General features: G+C 46.0%; 2 protein-coding genes across 3 annotated transcripts in view; one reads left to right on the top strand and one right to left on the bottom strand.

Annotated features, from left to right (window-relative positions):
* RPN1 (ribophorin I) overlaps positions 1-511 on the bottom strand; it is a 26,811-nt gene extending 26,300 nt beyond the window's left edge. The window contains exons 1-2 of the mRNA XM_009890409.1: positions 437-511; positions 70-156 (exon numbers count right to left, since the gene is read on the bottom strand). Coding sequence (XP_009888711.1) covers positions 70-156; positions 437-511 — 162 coding nt within the window. The remainder of the gene's footprint in view (positions 1-69; positions 157-436) is intronic.
* A 10,668-nt stretch (positions 512-11,179) lies between these two features.
* On the top strand, positions 11,180-15,670 carry RAB7A (RAB7A, member RAS oncogene family). Of its 2 annotated transcripts, XM_009890405.1 has the most exons (5): positions 11,180-11,242; positions 12,312-12,438; positions 13,255-13,473; positions 14,028-14,156; positions 14,331-15,670. In XM_009890405.1, the coding sequence occupies exons 1-5, from the start codon at positions 11,190-11,192 to the stop codon at positions 14,424-14,426; spliced, it is 624 nt and encodes a 207-aa protein (XP_009888707.1). In that variant the 5' UTR covers positions 11,180-11,189; the 3' UTR covers positions 14,427-15,670. The 2 variants fall into 2 exon arrangements, with proteins under 2 accessions (XP_009888707.1, XP_009888706.1); XM_009890404.1 differs by having other exon boundaries at positions 14,028-14,581.
* The last annotated feature ends 8,076 nt before the right edge of the window (positions 15,671-23,746 follow it).

Below are 23,746 nucleotides of genomic sequence, written 5' to 3'. Positions count from 1 at the left end.
CCCACCCCCCACCCCCCCCACCCCCAAACAAGAAGATACAGTTTACCAGCACTGCTCTCTTATTCTTACCATGCAAGTTACTTCAGTGAGGTATTTTGGTCCTTTGTGGAGCTTCATCAAGAGAATAGCTGAGTTGGTCAAGTATTGATGCGGGATCTGTGCAAGAAGTAAGAGGGTATGAAGTATGAGGCTGAAACTGAGTCTCCGCAGTAGGAATTCCTTGTTAGGCACTGACTCAGCTGTCATGCCAAGCTACCTGTTATACTCCTATCCTGGGACTGGGACTGAAATACTTGTCCTTCCTGCTCTGCAAACTGCATTAGCATAGTAAGAGGTATTGAGTGTGTGTAGGATCAGGAGTTCTGCTTGCAGATCAAGGTTTAGTTCTTGGACTGCAACCTGTCCCTAGAGGAAGCCTCTCTAGAAGACTCATTACTGAGAACAGGACCTCCTGGAATAGATGTACAGAAGTAAAGTTTTTGCCATTAGTGTTGGTCTTGTACTTGTCCATGTCGGCTTGTCTGGCGATAGGATCTCCCATCAGTATTTCTCCTATCTCTTCTATCAAGCTCCCGGTGCTGAAGGAGAGACAGTATTCACTCTCGGGTCTGAATCTCAGGTGTACAGGGTCTGGCAGTCCTCCTGAGGGCCATTGTTTGACTTGAAGGGCTGAACTTTGGTCAAAGTCTCCCTTCAGTCACTTGTTTCCTGCCCAGCCTCTAGGAACTGGTGGAAGCTGGAAGCCAGGGGTAGATAAACAAGGCTTGTTTACTGCTGACAAGGTCTAAGATCTGTGCCTTGCTTACCACTGCAAAGGTTATCTAACACCTCCTGTTTGTGTTTCTGAAACTGAAAGCATGACAAGAATGTGTGAAATCTTAGGAAGTTGTAGACAGAACTAGAATTTAATCCGAGTACTTGGAAAAACAGTCAGATATGGTAGAGATCTAACAACTTCACTGTTTCTTTAGTGGTCTGGCTAACTTGCAATATTTTGAATTGTTCAGCCTTATCTTCTGGACGTGAAGATTAAAACTGCCAGCTGCCCCTCGCACTGCACTTGATTTATAGAAAGTAATGGAGGAATCCTGTTCAGTGGCATGGCCTGACATGAGAACCACGCCGGGCTATTGGTGTTCACATAGGGGTTACTGAAACTGTTGGGTGGCTGTGTGCCAAAAGACTGACAGACATGACGGTATAAACCAGCCTGTATGGGCACTATAGCTGTGTTCCAGTTAGTAGTACAAGATTTATCTTACTTGATTTGGCAGCCCTCCACCAAGGAGACCGTTCTGGTAGAGGCATGGCAACATGGAAGCTATACTGGTATAGCTGAAATGCTTTGCGTAGGCAAGGCCCTTCAAGACACATGGCTTGTTGCCTAGTGTCTCCCAGCAGCCAGCAATGTGCTCAACTCTCCTCCCACATCCTGAGATTGTCTCCCCCAGGGCAGAATAGGGGAAGTTGAGCTTGCTCTGATAAAGGGGGAGGGGTGTTAAAGCCAGCATGCCTCTTCTTGTTACAGCTTGATCCTTGGGGAAAATGAGCTGGGAACTACCTGAAATCCTGTAGGATTTACAGGGCAACTGCTTCCTTCTGGAAGGTAAGGGCACAGCAATACTGATTCTTGAATGACAGCATAATTTGAGCCTCCTGGGGAAGGGTAGCTGAAGATCTTCAGACACTTGCTGTTAGCCTGTTAGGACCCTATATGTCTGCTCGTTCTGGGATAAAGATATCCTGTGGTATAAGGGCCCTTCAGCTGGAAGGAGTTGGAGGAACTGGTGGACTAAGAAACTTCATGGCTGGAAACATCCAGCTTTCAGTGAAGTTTCTGGGTGTGGCTTTATCACAGACCTGTCTTTCTATAACCCAAAGGCTACCACTTCAGCACCCCTGGCGTTCTGTCTGAGAATCCTGGTCTTGTTACTGTGTGGCATTAGCTCTAAGAGGGCCTTCCTGCACTCCTGTCCTGAGCACAGCTGCAATCTCCAAATACCGGCTACCTGCTGCAGAGATGATGGTGACCATCCTCAGGTTGCTGAGGAGCAAAGTGATCCATCCAGGATGGCTGTCCAGCATAGTTGGCTATATCACTGGGGACACTTTCTGCTCTCCCTTCCCTCTGTCCCCTTGGCTCAGGCTGTTTATCACCTGGAAGAGCCTACATGTGCTGCTGTAGTCTTAGGCTAAGGAGCAGTCCGGGCAAAGTAGTGTTCCTGTAGACAGCAAGAAATGACCTCCAGACTTTTCCCACTGCTCCTAAGCATGCTGGTGGTCTGTCTAAATGTGCAGACGCATCTGCCTTGGTACTGTAAGCAAATGCATTTCCGTGCTTGTTTTGCTCCCACTTTCAAACTGTGTAATCAGATCAACATGACATGTCCTCAAGATAAGGTGGCTGCTGTGATATCTAAACCGGTGGAGATCAGTTTCTAAGCTTATATACTTTCCTGGATGTGGGGGTGGGGGCTAGTCCTATGTAGGACTTCCTCTAGGTTAGAGTCACAATTCATAATGGCAACTTTAAAGCAAGAAACTTGCTCAGTTCCACATCTAGTGTTTAAACATTGTGCAGGCATGAAACAACTCTGATCTGGAGAAATGCCGGGAGGTGTAAGGGGCTGTGAATCAGTGAGGCTTGGACTGGAGAACTTGGCTTTGAGAACTTGGGCTTTGAGCCTGACTGATCATGTGCATCAGTGCCTCTCAGGAATGCAGTGCTCTCCAAATCTCAGCACTCGCAGCCCTAACGGAGCAGGAGCTGAGCTGAGACCTCAGGCAGGGCAGACCCCTTCTCATGTGCAGATCCTGTGATTCCACTGCAGACATGGTTCCTATCAGTGGCATTGCCTCTGCCTTCCCTTCGTCATCTGGACTCTCTGGCAAACTGGCCATTGGCATATGCTCTATTCCAAGGAGCTTTTTGAGCCCTTGCCTGCAGCAGGGATGCATCTTAGAGCCTCCACTGGGGATTGACAGTATGTCTGGGAACTACCTGAAATCCTGTAGGATTGCCACTGAAAGGAGCATCTTCCCCAGCACTGGATCTTTCTCGATCACACCAAGAGCCTATTCTGGTCACAACTGTTCCATAGCTTTTGCTTTCCAGCTGGGTTTCCTACATGTTTCCCCATCGTTCTCTTCCTTTAGCACTGAGCTGTCTTAAGAGCACGTTATCCAGGCACAAGGTGCAGCAGAGTATGTGTGGGGCTAGTGTCATATCCATCTGGTAGCTAGCTCACAGACCAGGTCAGTTGGCTATTAGCATCATGTCACACCAGTTTGGTGCTCACATTGAAGCAGCCAACGAACTGAACTTGAAGCCATGTGGCTGAGCTGTAGCTTGCTGCTGCTGGCTGGTTCCTGAGCTTCACTTGGTCCTAGAGCAGCTCCTCCGGCACTGGAGGCTGCAACTCCACCCTAAAAATGAGGTGGAAACTTACTGCAGACAGCTGTAGTCTAAAAAGCCAATTCCTCTGGGATACTGAAACATGTTCTAAGATTCTATTTTGATCTGAGCCATGTCAGTGTGCTAGCAAGCATCTGAAGCTCTTCTTCAAGAAGGGGAAGCTTTTGGCTTAGGGCTCTCAGGTGGGGGTGGGAGACACTGGACAGCATACCTACACCTGACAGCTTGTAATATAATGTTTTACACAAGGTATCAAAAATTAATTTGTAGCTGAGGCTCCCAGCTCCCTGAACAGCAGTAAGTCCTGCCTCACAGGGCTGGCTGGGAAAGGCACCAACTGGACAGAAGCCTGCTCTTGGTGAAACTGCAGTAAGTAGCAGGCGGCCTCACCGCTCCTCCATGGGAGGGAACGATGAGCTGTGCTTGAGCTCTTGGCTGGGTACCAGCAGGAGGGAATATGTTGGTTAGAACAGCAATGTAAACGTGTGGGGAGGAAGGAGGTGGAAAGCAGTTTTGAGATGCTACTGATACAGCAGCAGCTTCTGTGAAGCTGTTGCAGGAATATCTTGCCAGCTGCTTTTGGTGTGGGCTTCACTTTGACTGCTTCTCTGTGGTGTATCAGTGAGGCCTGAAAGCACCTCTAAAGCACCTTTGTATGGACTGTAGGAACCTGTTGCCCTAAAAAGCAACCCATTTACAGAGAACAGTTCTTGCAAGTTGTCAACCCAAATGGCAAGATGTTCCTAATTTGCTTTTTAGGCACAAAGCCAGCACATGTCCACACTAAATCTGAGGCTTTCCTAGATGGGAGCCAGCTAGGGAAGCGGAGCTACTAGTAGACCTGTCATGGGAGTGGAAGAAGGTACTGTCCTGCTTGTACAGCCCTTGTCAATGCAAGGTTTAACTTGCTGTTAAAAGTTCATGTGCTTCTGTAGCAGTCCTCAGTGCGAGGATGCTAGGCATTGTAGAGCACTCGGGTCTGGTAAGGAAAATGTGTAGGCTCTGTAGCAGTCAAAAAAAAAAAATACAAGGTAGGCTTATTTCTAGTTTCTTCCTTAAAGGCAGCTTGGTACCTCTTAAGCCATGTTCATATGAAGGAAACAGCCCCTGTTGATTGTCCTCTGGCTAGTGCTCAGCTTTTTTCCCAGCTGAAAGGACAAGGCTTCTGCTCTGCTTGTGGGCTGTTGTCACTCTCAGGAGAATGCAAATGAGAGATGTTAAAGGTTGATATCCACTGGTCTCAGGTGGGGATTCATGTTGAATTGCTCAAGCTGTCAGCTGTAGCTTTGCATTAGCAGATGCCTTGTTAGCAAGGTCTGTGTGACCAGGTAGTTGGAACCAAGCTGTTGTTAAATGGTATTGGTAAAACTTGTTCAGCTCCACCTTTAGCTCCTGCTGCAACTGGAGATTGAAGCTTCAGTACAAAGGGTGTCTGGACCACTTGGGCACTCTGCAAGTGGGAACTGTGATCCTGGTCAACTAAGGGCAATTGCAGACTGCCTGTCTTTCCTTGGGATGAGGCCTTGCACTTTCAGGGTAGCTGAATTAGAACAAATTTGTGTGTCTACTCAAAGCCTCAGCTAAACTTGGCTTGATAAATCACGGCAGGGTACAGTGTAACCATGGGGCAAGTGTGCTCGATCCTGTAAGAACAGGATAAATGTCCAGAGAGCGTCTCATTTCAGTGGTTGAAGATCTAAGCAGATATAACTCCCTGAGGTGCCAAACATGCTAGGGAACTTGCTACTTCTGGGAAGGAACTGGTTCAATCTGACTGAGCTGGTCCTGAATCATTCTTCCAGCTTCAGTTTCCTTGAAATACAGAACCGTTGGGGGGGGGGGGGGGAATAAAAATAGCTCTTCGGTGTAGTACAGAGACTTAGTGCTTTGCAGCCTCCCCCATGTGTGAGAACAGTGAGCAGAGGTGGTGTTTCTGTGTTGGAGGCACACTTAGCTGCATTTCAGGATGCTTTTCCTGCATTTTGGGACAGAAGGTTCTTCCAGTGTTCAAGTCTGGATATCTTCTGCTCAGTTTGGTCACTGTGGTGAGCCCAGTGCAGTGAGTGGTATCCCTTATTGGAGTACTGCTCTAGCCAAATTGGCGCACTCATTGTTGGATGTTTCTGCTAAAGGTCCTGTGATATAGTAGAGAAGTCAATGCTCTGCTGATCAGCCATGGCACCCATAGCAGACTTGCAGTGCTTCAAGCTCAAATGTGCCTTTATGTGGAACAGCTATTTACTCTTGTGCTGCCTGCTGGGACGGGGAACAGAACTAGGTATTTGTAAGTACTGCAGTGAGTTTAGCTCTGCTTGATGCTTGCTTACCAACCGCTTTGCACCTTGTTGGCATAGTGTTAAATATCCCTGGCAAAGGACACAAGGTGAGAAGTGTGGTCCAACAGTACTGCTTCACTGTTTGGCTGGTTTCTCGTGGAAGGTGTAGCTGGCAAGGTGGTAGATGTAGGAGCAGAAAACTCCTGGTCAAATGTCCCCAGTTCTTCTAGCCTCTACATAAACATGCTCTGATTCTTGGTCAGGATTGTGATTTGAACTGTTTAACAGCAAAGCTGCAACACTAAGGATTGTTCCAGCAGCTTGTTGGCAGGTTCGAAACTGGTATGGGTATGCTGCTACTTAGGGAGCTGTTGTCTTCCATGGAGGGAAGATTTCCACACACCCCACGGCTAGCTACTTTCATACTAGAACTGTCCATGAGCAATTTAACAGGGTGTTCCTATCACAAGACCTACTTCTGTTAAGGGATAGCTAATCTAAGATCTGGTAGGCCATCAATGCAAGCTCCTACTGTTCTTTGCTTCTACCAACCTAATTAATATTAAAATGCCTGCATTGTGACTTGACACATGTGAACATCTCTAAGGAATCCTTAACCAACCATTTCTGCTTTGAGTTAAAGCAGCTGTCTTAATCTAGCAAGTGAAAGGACAGTTGTAATGTACTCTGAAGCAACAAGGAAAGCCTAATTAGATTTGGCATTGGCTTTATTTGCTCTTGCATCTGAGGAGCTGTAGCACTGTGGAACTTCATAGGACAGTTTTTGACTCTTCCTTTCAGATCAGATAAGCCAGTAACACTTGCAGGTCAGATGTTAAAGATTCTCCCTTGCTGCTCCAGCAGGCCAGCCTTACGAAGGTAATAACGCTACTGTGGGAAAGAGCATGCTATACCAGGCTTAATCTCATGAAGGTCAACATACTGTTGATGGCTGGCTTGCTTGCTTAGAGGGATAGGCATTAAAAATTGAGTGGAAGGACTTCCCTCCTGTATTAGAGGCAGCTGTGTCATTCCTTTAGCAACAGTTAAGCCAGGAGGAGGAATGGTGCTGACTGGTCTGATTGACGGGAAGCTTCTGATGGCTCCTGAGCAGGGCTAGCTGGCTGTGCTGGTAGGCCGTGTTCTGAGCAGTCATGCAGGTGACCTCGCTCCAAGAGACTTCACACAGTGTAAAACAGAACTGATGTCTTGGATCAAATCTTAACGAGCAGGTTTTTCTTCATGATATCTCTGTAAAAGGAAGTGTTTGTTCAGAAATGCTCCTGGGACTGGATGTGAGCCCTGTGTGAGCTCACACACTGCCATCTTAAGGGCTTATGTGACTCTTACAGGATGCTGCTCTCAAGTAATTATACCAAATATCATAAAGCAAGACAAGCTGCATATGTAGTGCAAAATAGTCTTAGACTTGGATACCACTGACTCAGCACTATCACAGTTTCGATCTCAACTCAAGCTGAGCTTGCTTTTTGCAAGAGCATGGGGGAAGCCCTGTACAGCCTACATCTCAGTTTAGCTCAGTAATTTAATATTTCTTGCAGGTGTGACTGGAGAAACCTCATGTGAACTAACTGCTCCTTCAGGTAGTCAAACCTGCTTCGCCTGTGAGCTAAAGCTATATTCTTCTTGGTCTCCCTTAGTTGATTTTGTACTAGCAAGGTTCACCAGAAATGAGATCTGTATAGCTTAAAGCATGTATGTGGGCTCCATTTCTTGGACACAAGGCAGTAATGAACATACTCAATGCCATATAATGTGAGGAATAGCCTGTATTAACAAGGGAATAATCATAAATTACCTCTGACTTTGGGCAAGCAACTCTGAGTAATGAACCTGGCCCAGGGTTCATTGCACCTTGTTCTACTGACACAGCGAATGGCGTGCTGTAACCAAGATCAACTGAGGTATTGCTGAGCTTACTTGAACTGCAGTGTGTGGAAGCGTCCTCTACCATGATGATACTGTATTTACTATTGGCTTAGCTTGAGCTGAAGTCACCAAAATCCTTTGTGTAGTGTTAAGGAGACTGTAGTAAGGCTTTACTTACAGACCTTCAGAGAGCACTAGTGTCTCTCGTGTCCAGTACCTTAGCTCGTTAAAAACACTGTGGCTGGAAGCAAACATTGGAGGAGGTATGGTATCCTGTCCTTGGGGAAGTTTGACCCTTTGGATTGCTTTATAAGAAACCCCAGTTAAGATAACGGGGATGGTCTTCAATCCATCTAGATTAATGATCTTGGTAGGACCAGTCAGACCTCTGTTTAGCAGAAATAGCTGCTTCAAAGGAGGAGCTTCTGTTGGAGACCTGCTCAGCCACACAGAACACAGAAAGGATAAGGTGGTGCTGTAGAGAGCTACTTGATGCTAGTTAAACTTAGAGGGGTTTCCTTCTATGGGAAGGCTCCAGGGGACCAAACACTGGTACTTCCTCTGAGATGTGGTTTCCTCTCCAAAGGCAAGGTCTCTTCTTGTGCTGGGCAAGGAATAACTCTGAAGTGTTGGTTTCTTCATACCTGTAATGCAAAGATTAATACGAGGCCTTGGCCTGTCAACTCACTGGGCTTCAAAGCAGCATTGATCAAACCTAGTAGAACAGGGTGGGAAACAGTGGGCATTGTCCACTGCTGCCCCCTGGCAGGACTGGAGTTCCTCACTGTCTCATGGCCCAAACCAAATACCAAGCTGAGGCAGCTCCTTCTGTGCTATGGCTCATATCCGTTGCATCACCTGGGATGGAAGCTGAGTGTCTCACCTGACTGGTGTTCATGAGGCAGCAATACTCTTCTCACTGATGGGGTAGCCTGCCAGCTATGACAAGAAGGCATTGTCAGGTCTGACTCGGACTTCCTTCCCATGTCTGCAGGTGGCTGCTCAGCTGAGCTGCTTCCAAGGTAATGAGACTTGACAGAGCTGTTTTCCCTTCCCTTCATAGTGGGACTTTGGGCTGTGTTGATCTTGGGTGCTAAGCATCCAGTGCGACTTAGTGTTGTAATTTAGGGCTCTGTAAATCCCTCCCTGAGCATGAGAACTAATGCCAGCTTGTCCAAAGCTGCTTCGGATACCAGGAAGCAGTGAGCTGCAGCAGCCGGTGCCAAGCAATACTGAAAACACTGAGGAAAACAGAAGCAGTACATGCTGGGTTCTGGCACAGTCACTTCAGGGCGAGTTGTTTTCCTCTGTCCTGAGGAAAACAGGTGACTCTCATACTGGACCTGAACCTATACAGATGTTTTCCAGGGCAGTTCAGTGTACACAGCTGTCCTTAAGCTGTTTCAAAGCTCTGCTCACTTGCTTCTTGCTCCATCTGGGCTGCTTGTGCTGCAGAAGTCTCTGGCTTGGCTAGCACAAGTGTCACTTGTGCTACGTGCTTTGTAAACACAGGAGGTGCAGTCTGCTTGAAGGAGTTCACATGGTCTGTTCTCCCTAGGGCTGTAGAGGAGACAAGCTATAGATTGTGAATCTTGGCAAGAGCAGAAGCAAGACTAAATGTTGGGGTTGTTGACAACTTTCAGCTGGCTGTATCTTGGCTAGTACAGCTGGTCTGCCAGTTGGATCATTGAGTGATGCAGTCCAGCATAGACAGCCTTGGAAAGGAGAAGTGTTTACACTTGAAGACACTGTCCTGTGCGGGCTCTCCGGCATCAGTTAACACCCATCTAAGGATAGCATGAGCTCTGTGGGTGGCCTGTCACTGCTGTTCACTCAACAGGCTCTGGCTGTTATCTTCTCAACAGTGTTTCCCATGTAGATGTATCTCTAGATATATGAGGTGGGTGCAGTCCAACAAAGTGTAGTTGTAAGTGCACCACTACCTATAGCAGCCACAGGAGGGCTTCTTCAGCTTCTGCAGCTCTTGCTGATGGCAAAGTCTAAGAGACTGCGTGTCTTCACTCAGAGCTTGAGATGATTAAGACCTTTTGCAACTGGACTCCACATCTAGCAAGAGGCTCCTACAGCTTGGAGCATGTTACCTGTAGCAGTAGTGGGATGAAGCAGGTTGCAGCTATGTAGCAGCTTAGGCTGTTGCATATCCCAGGAAATGCATAGGACCAAGCTGCTCAGAAGATGCATATATCCATGTTGTTTTAGAAGTGAAGACCTCCCTAGTTGTGAAAGTCAGGAATAGCTCCTGAAGAGTAGGAGTTGTGTGGTGTAGCAGGATGGGAATTTTAGGGCAACCAAGTCCCCATATAAGGTCTTAATACATGAAACCTGTTGTCAAGGGTCTTTGGACTCAAGTAGCACAGCTATAACCATCTTCGGGCTCCTCTTGCTGTACAGAAACTGCAGGGCTCCTCAGGGAAAGCCAGGGAGTCCTTGTGTTGTGGACCAGGTCAGTACCAAACCAGGGTCTGTGATCTGATCAAGCCTGCACACCTAAGAATGGTTTGTCCCATACCATCCTCAGAGGTGGGGAGAAGGGCCCTGTGGTAGGAAGGGTGTGCTCAGCCACTAAGAGCAAGACTTCATACTTGCTCTCACGATGCTAAAGCACATCGAGGAGTGTATTCAGGCCTGCTGCAGCTGATGTACTTCTAGCTGCTTCACTAATCTGAAGGAGACCTGTGAGCAAGTAAGAGTGTAGATCTCTGGAGCTCAACTCTCACTCTTGCTAATTGGATGGACCATTAGTGGCCTATTTAGAGCCACCTGCCTATAAAGTGGACTGGACTTATGGCAGGATGCAACTGAACAAACAGCTCAGGGTCTAACAGAGCAATAGACTGAATGTTATGAGGTTTCTCACTGTAGCCTTACTCGTCCTTCTAGGGAGGGTGAAGTGGCAGTAGTCAGCTTCATATGCTCTCAGCAAAGATGTGGAGTCTGGTAGCAGTTTGCTTTGTAATTCAGCTGGCCTATGCAGTTGTGTTGTGACTGCTTCAACCGCAGCCTATTCTTAGGATTCAACATGTTAGCAAAGTACAGCTGCTGGAGAAAGATATTGCTTCTCCAAGTTCCACCTGAAAGGTGGAGGAAGCGTATTTTTTTTCTTTCTACTGAGAAACTACTGAAGAGCATTAAAAAAAGCTTGTGTGGTATTGGACACATCTCTGTGTACATCTCAGTAGCATGCGTAAGAATTAGCCTGTGTTAGGAGCTGATAGGCTTTACTGCACTGCCCCCAGTGAGGCTAAAGGAGGTGGCCTTGGCTAGTATACCCACAAAATGGCCTGGAAATAGGGTCCAAAGTGGACTTCATACTGTAAAGGGCAAGTGCTTGGCTCATCTACCTGTTGCTATTAAGTTGCCACTACTGGTCTGATGTGGCCCTGCCTATGAAATGGACAAGCACCTGGTTAGTGCTCAAGTGTAGCCTTAAATTGAAGGAGTCTGGTTTCAGGAGTGCTGGGCCCTGCTCATGGCTGGTTCCTTGCTGGGAGTCAGGTTTCTCGGACTCCAAACTTGCTGCTTTCTGCCTTGAGGAATGATGTACTAACGGTGTCTGGGATTGTTCCTCTTCCTTTCTAGTGTAAAAGATGACTTCTAGGAAGAAAGTGTTACTGAAAGTCATCATCCTTGGAGACTCTGGGTAAGTGGAGGAGCCTTTAAGCTGCCAATCTGCATCTGGCTGGAGCAGTGCTCTGGACTAGTGGGAGCCTGGATGCACTGTAAGAAACCAGCAGTGCCGGGAGGAGAAATTTTACAGCCCCAGATAGCTGTGTTAGCTCATAGCTTTAAGAACTCTTCACCATCCTCTGTCCTGAATGTGTCCCTGTAACTTTATATCTTGAAGTCCTTCCGCAATATTAAACAGGGGAAGTGCTATAGGCAGACCACTCCAGCAGCAGAACTGGATAGCCTTTCTGCAAGGAGGATGTGTATTGTTAAAATCAGCATTTCACTTTAAAAAAAAAAACAAACAAACAACTGCTATAAGCGATCGTAGGTGACTTCTTAAAACTCAGCTTCTGTCAGAGACATAGTTTATATTGAGCCTTTGTCTGATCTGGCTAGAGCATGCCCCTTGGAGTGAAAGGCTTCGCTCTGTGCTGTTGAGCAAGGAGTCTGGTCCGCTGTTACAGGTTACTTGCTGTGCAGGCTGTAACCTGACTCCCATGACATAAGGCTTATTTATACCACTGCGCCCAGCAAGCTGTTGATCAGGGAGTGTTTCTCAACCACAGAGAGGGCATGTGAACCTCTAAGCTGGTTTTCTGGGGAAGATTTCCACCTCTGGGTGCCTAGCAGATGTGTATGTGAGCTGTTGCCAGCTGAGATTGTCTGTTTCACCGCCGCCTCCTCCTGCAGAGGCTGAAGATGACTGTTTCTGTTGGGTTTCTCTGGGGCACTTCATCTTCTTCCAAAACTGCCCTCATGATCATAATGTGATGCATATGCCTTACCAAGAGTCAGATTACTGATGGGGAAACAAGGCTTCTCAAGATTGTAATCCTTTGTATCCTTAGGTAGCTAATGCTCTTACTCAGCATGTTGCTTCAGCATCTATTGCTGTAAAAGCCCCTTCCTGCAGAGGTGGGTGCATTTTCCCTGGTTGAAAGGCTGGAAGGCAAGGGGTACTGGGATGTTCTGTTCGGGGTGGTTAATTCAAACACTGTTGTAGAAACAGCCTACCTAGTCTTTTTTGTCTTTCTGTACAGGGTGGGGAAGACATCGCTCATGAACCAGTATGTGAACAAGAAATTCAGTAACCAGTACAAGGCTACGATAGGCGCAGACTTCCTGACAAAAGAGGTCATGGTGGATGACAGGCTAGTGACAATGCAGGTAAGGAGTGACTCTGCTCACTGCTGCGAGGGGTGCCTGGCTGCCTAGACCACGCTTGTGTGGAAGTATCTGCTCCACTGTAGTCCAGAGCATTGCAGGGTTCAGTGTACTGGGTGTGAATCTTGTTTGCACTGAACTGCTCTTGGCCATAGGTGCTCCTGGGCTTCTCTACAGATCTGTGCATGGGCTGAACAAGGGAAGGCAAAGATCAGTTTGGGCTCAGCTAAGAGCAGCTTTGCCAGGTCCAGTTTAAAAAACAACATTTGGTACTGTCAGTAAACTAGATCGTGATAAAGATGTATTTCCCAAGTGTCCAGGAACTGGAAAGGGGTGGGAAAGGACTCCTTAGTCAGGTCAGCTACTCATGTTGCCCTGAGTCCTGCGGGTATAGTGTTAACCTGCCAGTCTGCTTATGTCTCTAGTATCTGAAGCTTTTATCTCTCCATGGTGAGACTGACTGCAAGGCAGCAAAAGCCCTGTTGCAGCCATCAGAGGAGTGTTTGGACTGTGCTGGTACCAAAGTGCACCCAAGTACTGCAGGCAGGTCACTTGCTGACCCTAATACCGAAGTCCTGCTTGCCCAGAACAAGGGTATATCCCTTGCCGAGGCTGAACACAAAAAGGGTTAACTACCTTTAAAAGGGTGTTTCTGGCTCTTGATATTTAGTGCCTGCAGAAGTTCTCGAGCCTTCAGGACCTCCTCTCTGGCTAGCTGGGAGCTGTAGATGCCTGTTGGGGAATTTTGAAATTAATGCCCTAATTGTGGACTGACTATGTCAAGCAGAGCTGGCTTATCTGCCCTGTCTTTTGCTCCAGATATGGGATACAGCAGGACAAGAACGATTTCAGTCTCTGGGAGTTGCCTTCTACAGGGGAGCGGACTGCTGTGTGCTGGTGTTTGATGTCACGGCCCCCAACACATTCAAAACCCTAGACAGCTGGAGGGACGAATTCCTCATTCAGGCCAGTCCAAGGGATCCGGAGAACTTTCCTTTTGTTGTGCTGGGAAACAAGATTGACCTAGAAAACAGACAAGTGAGTACTGGGACTTGCTAGCTGCCTCTTAGGAAATTGCTGGAGTGGGAGACCTTGTAGGAACACAGGAGGGTTATCTGAGAAACGGGAGTAGGAGGTGCCTGAGTGTGGCTCAGCTGTTGTGTGCCACTAGGGAAGTTTCTCCTGCCTGGAGAGGTCAAACCCTTGAGCACAGCATGCTCCTGCCCACTGGTGGAAGGATTGCAGCAGCTTCCTGAGTAGATGCAAGGAGAGAAGCTGATTCTCTTCTTCCAGAATTGCTGAGAAACTTCTATGGGAGCATGTTCCCACTCTGCAAATGCGTAAGCAGTCGGTGCACTGTGGTCTCATCTTCCTTAGGCGTGGTGCTGCTTGCCCCAGGCCTGAGTGTATCTGGTAGTGGGCAGCAGTCTCCTGTGCTCTGTATCAAGGCAGTAGCTTTGATGAGGTCAGAGCTGCTGTCTTAACTCAGGCTGGATGTGAGGGGCCTTGCCCTGGAAATAAAAAAAATAAAAAAAAGTAAAAAATCCTTCCGGCATAGCTGAAGGTGGTGATTCTGCTCTCTGTCCACCCAGGTCACCACAAAACGGGCGCAAGCCTGGTGCTACAGTAAAAACAACATCCCCTACTTTGAAACCAGTGCCAAGGAGGCTATTAATGTGGAACAAGCTTTCCAGACGATTGCACGAAATGCACTTAAACAGGTAGGGAGGGGGCCGGTGGGTGCCCTCTACTGGTGCCCGTCCTGCCTGCCGAGCTTGGCTCCTGCAGGCAGGCTCAGGCTTCTCCAACAGCTTTCCGCAGCCGAAAATGGCTCCTTGCATGCTAGGAGCTGTCTGTAGAGCTGTGGCACTAACTCCTCCCTTCTTTCCTGCTAGGAAACCGAAGTGGAGCTTTACAATGAATTCCCCGAACCCATCAAACTAGACAAGAACGACCGAGTGAAGGCTTCTGCGGAGAGCTGCAGCTGCTGAGGGGAAAGGGAGGGGTTGAGCACAGTCCTTCACAAACAAATATCACACTTAGGCCTTCAAACACACAGCCCCTCTTCTGTGTTTAAAATGAAATTAAAAAAAAAAAATTCCATCTCCAGCTGCCAAAATCCACCCATCTCCCATGAGCATCTGAGTCCTGCACTTCAGAGCTCACGTCCCCGCACCATCCACATCACACTTCATGGTAACAGACCTTTCTCTTAGTTTAAAATGGAAACTCTTATGTATGTTTGGAACTGAATCTAATTCCAGGTGTCCAATGGAGAGAAACTGTTTACAGGTAATCTGTGTAACAAGTTACATACATTTTTAACTGTCTCGTGTTTTCCCCTGTGAAGGCTGCAACTGGAAAGGCTGATTACCCATAGTTCATTGCAAGCTCAGCACTCAGTCCAACTAGGTTGAGTTTTGTATGTATCTCTGTTAATGCTTGTTACTTTTAACTAATCAGATCTTTTTACAGTATCCATGTATTATGTAATGCTTCTTTAGGAAAAATCTTATAGTACATGTTAATATATGCAACCAATTAAAAATGTATAAATTAGTGTAAAATTCCTGAATTACATGTTCAAGTACTGAAACACAGATTGTGTAGAAAGTGAGGAGGACACTTGTGAACTGCAGCGTGCTAGCAACACAGAGTCCAGATAGAGGCAGTATTCTGTACAGTAGAGATGAACTATGTAAGCCTTCTTGTTCTGATGCGAAAAAGGCTTCATCTTCTGGAAAAATCTGTCTGGCTTCCTTGTATCTAAATTCTCAGATTTGCATAACAGCATTGATATGCACACTGGATTATTGGATTTAAAATTAAAAACAGCTATGAAATGACCTCATTTGTTCACCTCCCCTACTGCTTAACTCCTAACATCCTGGAGCGAGTGAGAAGGAGACAGAGCTGAGGTGTCCCAGTGGCTCTTTGTACTGTGGAAGGAGCTCCTCTCCCACCTGGGTTGTGGTAGCTGTTTCTCGATGAATGACCTGGACTATGAATCTTCCCTTTCTTCTTACTGACTGCTAATCTGGATTTTTGGTATGGAAAATCTTGGCAATCTAGTCCCTTTCCTCTCTTCCTTTCTTCCTGGTATTTGTTCTTGCATTTGTAGCTTGCTTAAATGGAGCCCTTCTACCTGTTTTCCAGAGGTCTACATTCTAGTACGTAGGCTGAGCTCTTATGTAAAGAGACAAACATGATGCCAATAAACTTAACAAGAACAAACCTTCTTGTTTACTCCTGTTTCTGGCTCTCTTTTTTTTTTTTTTTTTTTTTTTTCTCCCCCCTTCGCTAACATGCTGTCTTTCCTCTGTCTAGTCACCACTTTAGCGAGCCTGGTGCCTGCTAATTGAAGGATGTTTGTGCTTCCTCCTGCCTGTAAAGTCTGCACCTTCCAGATTAGTTTTCAGTAGTGGGTTGAGCGGGCTCTGCTTGCTTGGCTGACCTGAGCCTGTAGTAGGGCTGCTACCCCTCTCTGCTGCTTCTGAAGCTGCTTGCAGTGGCAGGAACAGCGTGGGGTCTGACAGCTCTTCTATGTGTGAGAACCTTCTATGGAAGGGTGGAGAGGAGAGCGGTGCTGTTAAAGCTCTTGCTACCCCCTCCCCCTGCCCCGGGAGGGCTTGGTGAGAAGGGCAGGCTGAGCCCTCCCCAGCTCACCAGTTTGGTGCTTTAGCTGGAGGAGAAGCAAAGCAAGGCTGGCCTAGGGTACTTTAGAGTGAGTTAAGGACCTCTCCTTGGTCCAGCCTAGCCAAGATTATGCCTTTAATTTCTCGATGCTGGGCATGACCCTCTGCTTGCACTCAGCATGGCTGAGCTCACTACTCCTCTGCCCGCAGGAAGATGGAAAACAAAGCGTAGAGAAATGAGGCCAGTTATTTCAAGAGCCTCCTAACAGTCTTTGTGCTCTATATCCTATTTTATATCTCTGTCCTGTCACGCTTTTCTCTCACTTGACTGGGCTTTTGCTGTCCGCATCGCTTTCAAGTAACTGCTCTGCAATAGCAATGTGTCCTGGTGGGACTGCTTTCCTGTCTGCATCCTTCAGAAAGACTCAGGCCTTCTGCTCATCTCCATCTAAAGCATCGCTCTGCACTTGTTTTTCTGTAGATACAGTTCTAGCTGGGGGAGGGAAGAGCAATAACTGTGAAGTGATGTTTTGGGGAAAGGGGATGGTCTTAACTCTGCACCTACATCCTGCTGCTTTGGCCTTGGCTGGTGGAGCTGTGGATGAGCACTGAAGAGACTGTTTTATCTCCTCAAATAAATGGGCAGAGACCCCAGGCCAAGGGAGAGGGCTCCACAGGGGGTGGGACGGCTGTTGGAGCTCCTTGCCGCAGGATGTAATGGATGCTAAAGGGGTGGGGAGGATTCTATTTACCAACTAAACCTCAATGTATTTGCAGGTGAGAATATGATATCTATAGACACAAACCAGCGCAGAAGGCAGGCAGTGTGGGAGTTGGTGCCTTGCTGTTAGACTCGGGGGTGATGCTGGTGGTGTCACAGATGGGGACTGGTGTTCCTGCAAGAATCGTGCCTCATCACTGTCATCTGGAGAAGCTGGCTGGACCCACTGTACAAGTGTGCTTAAAACCACTCCTAGCCTCAAGGAGGCCTCATGGCTTTTACTTCTGTGCTGACCTTTTTCCCTGATGAGTTGCCGGTGCAATGATGGGTGACTCACTGCTGGGCAAATTGCAGAGGAAAACTCACCCTGGAAGAGGCTGAGATGCTCAGCCGAGCTCTGGTGCTGGTTTTGCTCTTTGCCCGGGTCCTGGCTGGGCAGGAGGGAGAGACCCGAAGAAGGAGGCTGGCTGGTGCCAGGGGAGGGGGTCTGTTCCCCGGTTCGCACCGAGTGTAAGGGGCCACAGCTGCAGCCAGCGCCCTGAATTCGCAAAGCGGTGCCATCCTGGCCCCCGCCAGTGGGTAAAGCCCTGCGAGGTTGCGGCAGGGCAGCCAGGTGTGGGGCTTGGTGGCTGTGGCTGCTCCCCCGACACGCACCCCGGGGTGCCGGTAGGGAAACGTGCAATGTAAGCACGAATGTATGTTCAGGAATCTATAGGCACAGAGGAATATTTTTAGCTAAACACCTGTGCGTATGTGGTTTACACATGCAAACACACAAGCGGTAATGTGGGTATGTATATATTTATCAAGGCGCATCTTTTGTGAGCAAAAGAGCAAGGAAGCAGGAGAGCACAAACACGGCAGCGTGGGCACGGCGTGCGTGACACACACAGGGGACGCACAGCCCGAGGGTCGGAGACGGAGAGCACCAGTGAGTTTAGTGACAGGTTTCCATTTATGAGACACGTGGTTGCAGACTTTCCCGTGTACACAGGTGCAGCATAAAGCATTTTTCTTCACGTACATATATTTTCAGAGAACTGGAAAAGAATATCTCACACACAGATACGGCCACCCTCATCTATGTTATCTATATACAAATATTTAAATAGGAATAGATATCCACACATACAAGCGTGTGTGTATGTCTATGTGTTATCTGTCACCCCACATATGTAGAGACAGAGATGATCATACACTCTGACACATTTTAAATTATTTTATACTTGTACGCTTGTATTTGTATGTGTGTTTTTTCTCTCTGTCTACACACACAGATAGCACCCCATATTTTATTTTTTTTATATTTATGCATTTACGTGTGTGTCATATACACTTTTATATATTATATCTATATTTCTGTGTTTTATATACAAACAGGTCATATACGTGTGTGTGTGTAGTTTATCTATTATATTTCTTTGAGAAAGAGGGGGAGGGAAGGAGGGAGGCGGGGAGAGAAAAATGAAAGAAAATACAGACATAAATAAATATTTAAATAAATTTGATGTAGAGGTGGATATGAGGATAGCTGCGTGTGAGCTGGGGGGGGACACGGATGACCGGCTCCCTTGCACCCTCCTTCCATACACTCACACACAGAGACAAGCGTGTGTGTATGTCTATGTGTTATCTGTCACCCCACATATGTAGAGACAGAGATGATCATACACTCTGACACATTTTAAATTATTTTATACTTGTACGCTTGTATTTGTATGTGTGTTTTTTCTCTCTGTCTACACACACAGATAGCACCCCATATTTTATTTTTTTTATATTTATGCATATATATATATCAAGGCTGATACACACACATATATGTACATGCATCCCAGATATTATATATGGGGGCGGAAGAGAGGGTGGGAGAGATCACAACCTCACACACACGCGTGGGGGTTTTTTTTGGGGGGTGAGTGGGGTATTTCTAATCATTCTCTGTGTAGGTCTTTTTCTCTCTCAGGGGGAGGAGGGGAAGACAGAATGACGGAAAATACAGACATACACAATTAGTTATGTATATAAGCAACCACATATAAAATATATGCGGCAGGGGATATGGGGAATGCTCTGTTGGGTTGTGTGTGAATAGTGCGTGTGCTCTCATGTAAGTATATATGTGTGTGTGTGTACAGCAAGAGAAAAACATGAGTGTGAACAGCTGTCGCTCACACTCTAAGTATGTGTGCACATATGCATGCAGAGAGAGAGGCTATTGTGTGTCTTTAAGTATATATGTATAGATGGGGGAATATTGTCTGTGTGTGAACATCTCTATGTATGTTGTATAAAACTATATATTCGTATATGTGTCTATATAGCGAGACAGAGCATTGTGTATTTGTGTGAACAGTGCGCTCGCTCTTGGTGAGTATATATGTATATATGCAGAGAGAGAGAGGTGAGTGAATGAGGGGTGAGAGAGGGTCGCTCTCCCTCCATATGTAATTATATATGTATATATGCATATATATGTGTGTATATATGTATTTATAGCAAGAGAGGAGTAAGAGTATGTGTGAGAACAACTCTCTGTATATACATATGTGTGTGCCTATATATATATTGCAGGAGAATTTGTATGTGAAGAGCTCTCTATCCCTAAGTACATATGTACATAGATGTAGTCAGAATTATGCGTGTGTGAGCAGCTCGTGTGCTCTTGCTCTGTATATACACGTGTGCGTGTAAACACTGCTTTCTCTAATTATATATGTATATATGCACCTATAAAGAGAATTATATGTGTGAACAGCCTCTCTGTGTATATATATGCATCTATGTATATATACATCTCTACAGGCATATCTCTAACAAGGGAGTATATTGTGTGTGAGCGCAGCTATCGCTTGCTCTCTACATACGTATATAGATAGACAGAGAATATATATCAAGATATATACCTGTATCTGCATATATTTATGCACCCCAGCGATTATACATTGGGGGAGGGGGGTGGCGATAGAGGGAATGACAGAAAATGTGCATGTGTGCTTGAAAAGCTCTCACGCTTTATTATATAGGCAAGTATAGCTGAATACACACACACACACACACACCCCCAGGAGAGGGTAATATGTGCGAATGGCTCTTGCTCCTTCACATGTGTGTGTGTGTGCACGCACGCGCGCGTGTATGGCAAGAGAGATGACTGCGTATGGATTTGTGCGGTATAGATGTATATATTGGAGGGGGGTGGGAGACCGTGTGTGTGTGTGTGTGTGTGTGTACGCGCTATTCTCTGTGTATATGTATGCGCATATAGACAGATTAAGAGAGTGGGGGGGAGGGGCTGGGGTGTGAACAGGGGTCTCGAAGAATATATGCCTCTGTGTGTGTGTATATAAAGAGATTTATGTTTGTATACATGTGAACAGTCTCTCTATATGCATATATATGCACATATGCATGTGAGTGTGTATATATATCAATAAAGTATTATGTGTGTGCGAGAACAGTTGTCTGAACAGCTCTCTCAGTATACATGTATAGATTTGGGAGAGGCGGGGGGGAGAGAGAGACCTGTCACCTCTTCCCCTCCCCAATATTTAAGTGTATATATCTATATATGCATGTGTGTGTGTGTGTGCACGTGCGCAGAAAGTTGTGCAATTGTGTGAGTGAACAGCTTTCTCTGCATATATGTATAAAAATGTATATGTGTGTATATATAAGAGAATTGTTTACTGTTCTCTAAGTATATATCTATCTACATATATATAGTGAGAAGTGTGTTTGTGTGTGAATGGCAGTCTCTTTATATATAGACAGTGCGTATATGTGTGTATGCATATACGTATACGCGTATATATATGTATACATATAGCAAGAGAGGAGTATCGTGTGTGAAAACAGCAAAGTATACACATATGTATGGAGAGAGAATAGTGCGGTTTTGTGTAAACAGTATGCGCTTTAATTATATATGTATAGACAGAGTGAGAGCTATGTGTGTGAACAATGTGTGTGCATATATGTATATATGCATCTATATATTCGTATATATAGCAAGAGTAGTGTGTGTGAGAATGGCTCTTGCTATCTCCACTTATGCATGTACATACAGAGAGAGAATATGTCGAGATACATACATATATATGCATATATTCATGCACCCCAGAGAATATACTGGGGGGGGAGGGGGGGCAGAGTGATGGAAAATGTGTTTGTGTGTATGAATTGCTCTCACTCGTTTTGTACCTATATATGTATAAATATATAGATACAGCAAGAGCAAGAACGTGTGCGAGCAGCGTGCCCTGTATATATGTATCTATGCAGAGAGTACACTGTATATGCATTGGGGTATGAAGAGCTCGCTCGCTAAGCAGAGATGTAGATATGCAATTTTCTATAGGGGGTAGTGTGTGGGAAAAGTGTGCGCTCTCTCTCTCTGTTTATATATATATATATGTGTGTGTGCGTGTATTGAGAGAGAAATAAGAGCGTGTGTGTGTGTGTGTCAGAGAGAGCAGAGCTCTCTCCCCCATACCAGTGTATATATGTGTATATACGTATGTGTGTGTGTAGAGACTATTGTTTGTGTTTGAACAGCTCTCTCCTCCTTTCTCTATATAGATATATATGTGTGTATATAAATACAGTGACAGAGAACTGTGTGTGTGAACATCTCTCACACTCCCTCTCTGTATATAGGCACATATGCGCATATGTGTGTGTGTACATCTCTCGCTCAAGAGAGAGGTGTGTTGTGCGTGAGAGAGAATGGGTCTCTGTCTCATTATATATGCATATTTTTTATATAGTGAGAGACTTACCTCTGTGTGTGAACAGCTTTGAGTGTGTGTATGCCTATGTATATGTATATTTATATATTACAAGAGAATTGTGTGTGCGAACAGCTCTCCCTATGTATGTATATACATGTAGTGAGCAAATTACGTCTGTGAACACCTCTCCCTAAATCTACATATGTAGTGAGAGAATTACACGTGTGTGTGTACAACCCTGTGTATAGAGAGAGTATATATGCATATATATGTATACCTACAGCAAGAGAAAGGAGTATTGTGTGTGGAACGGCTCAGTATATAGATATATACTCATATATAGGGAGAGACAATAGTGTGTGTTTGTATAAGCAACACGCTCAATTATATATGTATATATGCATATACAGAAAATTGTGTGAAGTCTCTCTGTATATATGTAAGTATACATGTATGTAGGCATCTATACAGAGCGAGAGTATTGCATGTGTGAGAAAAACTCTCGCTCGCTCTCTACATATGTATATCTGCACATAGAGAGACTATATATAAACACACACACATGCATACGTTTATGTACCCTAGCGATTAAACATGTATATGGGGCAGAGAGAGAAAGAGAGAATGACAGAAAATGTGTGTGAGAAGAGCTCTTGTTCTTTTTCTCAAGTCCATATGCATATACCTCTGTATATATACAGAGACAGCAAGAGAGTGAGAATAATACACTCTGTGTATGTATGTATATATGCCTGTATGTACGCATATAGTGAAAGAGAATAACGTGTATGTATTTGTGCACGAACAGCGGAGTATAGATGCCTATATGCGAGTCTGTACATCAAGGGGGGGTAGTATGTGTCGGTGTGTGAAATCACACGCTCGCGCTCAGTGTGCGCATATACACACGTGTGTACAGAGAGAGGTCCAGAGCGAGAAAAGAGCGTGTGAGGGAGAGAACAGGGCTCTCGCCCCCTAGCAGTATATATGCATACATTATGCTTACATATGTGAGTGTGTACGGTGAGACTATTGTTTGTGTGTTTGAGCTGTAGGCTCGCTCGCTCTCTCCCCTCCCTTCTATGTATGCCTATATATGTATATAGGCATATACAGTGACAGAGAACTGGGTATAAACCTCACTCTCTCTCTGTATATATGTATATATGCATATACACACCAAGACAGAATTGTGTGTGTGTCTCTATACATGTTTATAAATATGTATGCATATATGCGTGTATATATGGCAAGTAATTGTGTGAGAACAGCTCACTCTCAGTATATGTGTATATGTACCTATACAGAGCATGTGAAGGAAGCGTGTGTGTGTGACCAGCTCCCTGTTTATATATGTATATATGTATATGAGAGAGAGAGGCGTATGTGAACAAGACGCTCTCTGTGTCTATATAAGTATATACGTACATACAGGGAGAGAATATGCGTGTGTGTGTGTTGGGGCTATTTTCTCCTATTCTGTGTGTCTCTCTCTGGGAAGCGCACGTGCGCGCACACACACACACACAGAGACCCTCCCCCCATATATTTGATTCAAATATTTATATCTGCCTATATTTATATACGTCTGTGCTGTTTTCTACCACCTCTCCGGGGGGCAGGGAGAGGAGTGGTGACACAGACACCCCCGGCGCGCTGCCCGTGGGGGTGTGCGGTGTCGATCCCTGCGCCTGCCGCACACCCCCACACCCCCACAACCCTGCGTGAGACCGCGGCGCTGCCCGGCCCCTCTCTCACACCCCCACCCACCCATATTTTATTTAAATACTTACATGCTTATGTCAGTATTTTAAGGATATATACCTAGGTGTTTGTGTGTACGCGTGCACTTACATTCCTTTTACATTTACACATTGCTATTACAATACATAATAACTATTGCATATTACATATATATAATGCACATATGACATACACACTCCCCCTATAAAACCATAATATAGAGCCAGCTTAGCTGTAAGGTTCCATTTGGCAACAGCGTTACATCTTCACGTGTAGACACACATATGACACACGCACACGTATCTATACATTCGTAACACCCAGGCACACACACCCCCCCCCGGCCCTTACAGCCGTGCAGGTGGGGCGGTGGGTGCCACATCCTGGGGGTGGGCATGCGATGCTGCCCTCCCCGGGGCCTATGGTCTCTCTTTGGGGGTTTCAGGGTGCCCCTCCCCCCAACCAGCACCCGCCCGACC

The sequence above is a fragment of the Charadrius vociferus genome, unplaced genomic scaffold, assembly GCF_000708025.1.
Source record: "Charadrius vociferus isolate BGI_N301 unplaced genomic scaffold, ASM70802v2 scaffold818, whole genome shotgun sequence".
Lineage (NCBI taxonomy): Eukaryota > Metazoa > Chordata > Aves > Charadriiformes > Charadriidae > Charadrius > Charadrius vociferus.
This window is presented reverse-complemented; position numbering and strand designations above follow the sequence as displayed.

Coding starts and splice junctions, on each gene's coding strand:
- RAB7A (XM_009890404.1), top strand. CDS start 11,190: ATGACTTCTAGGAAGAAAGTGTTACTGAAAGTCATCATCCTTGGAGAC. Junction 12,439..13,254: donor ACAGGCTAGTGACAATGCAG/GTAAGGAGTGAC, acceptor CTTTTGCTCCAG/ATATGGGATACAGCAGGACA. Junction 13,474..14,027: donor TTGACCTAGAAAACAGACAA/GTGAGTACTGGG, acceptor CTGTCCACCCAG/GTCACCACAAAACGGGCGCA.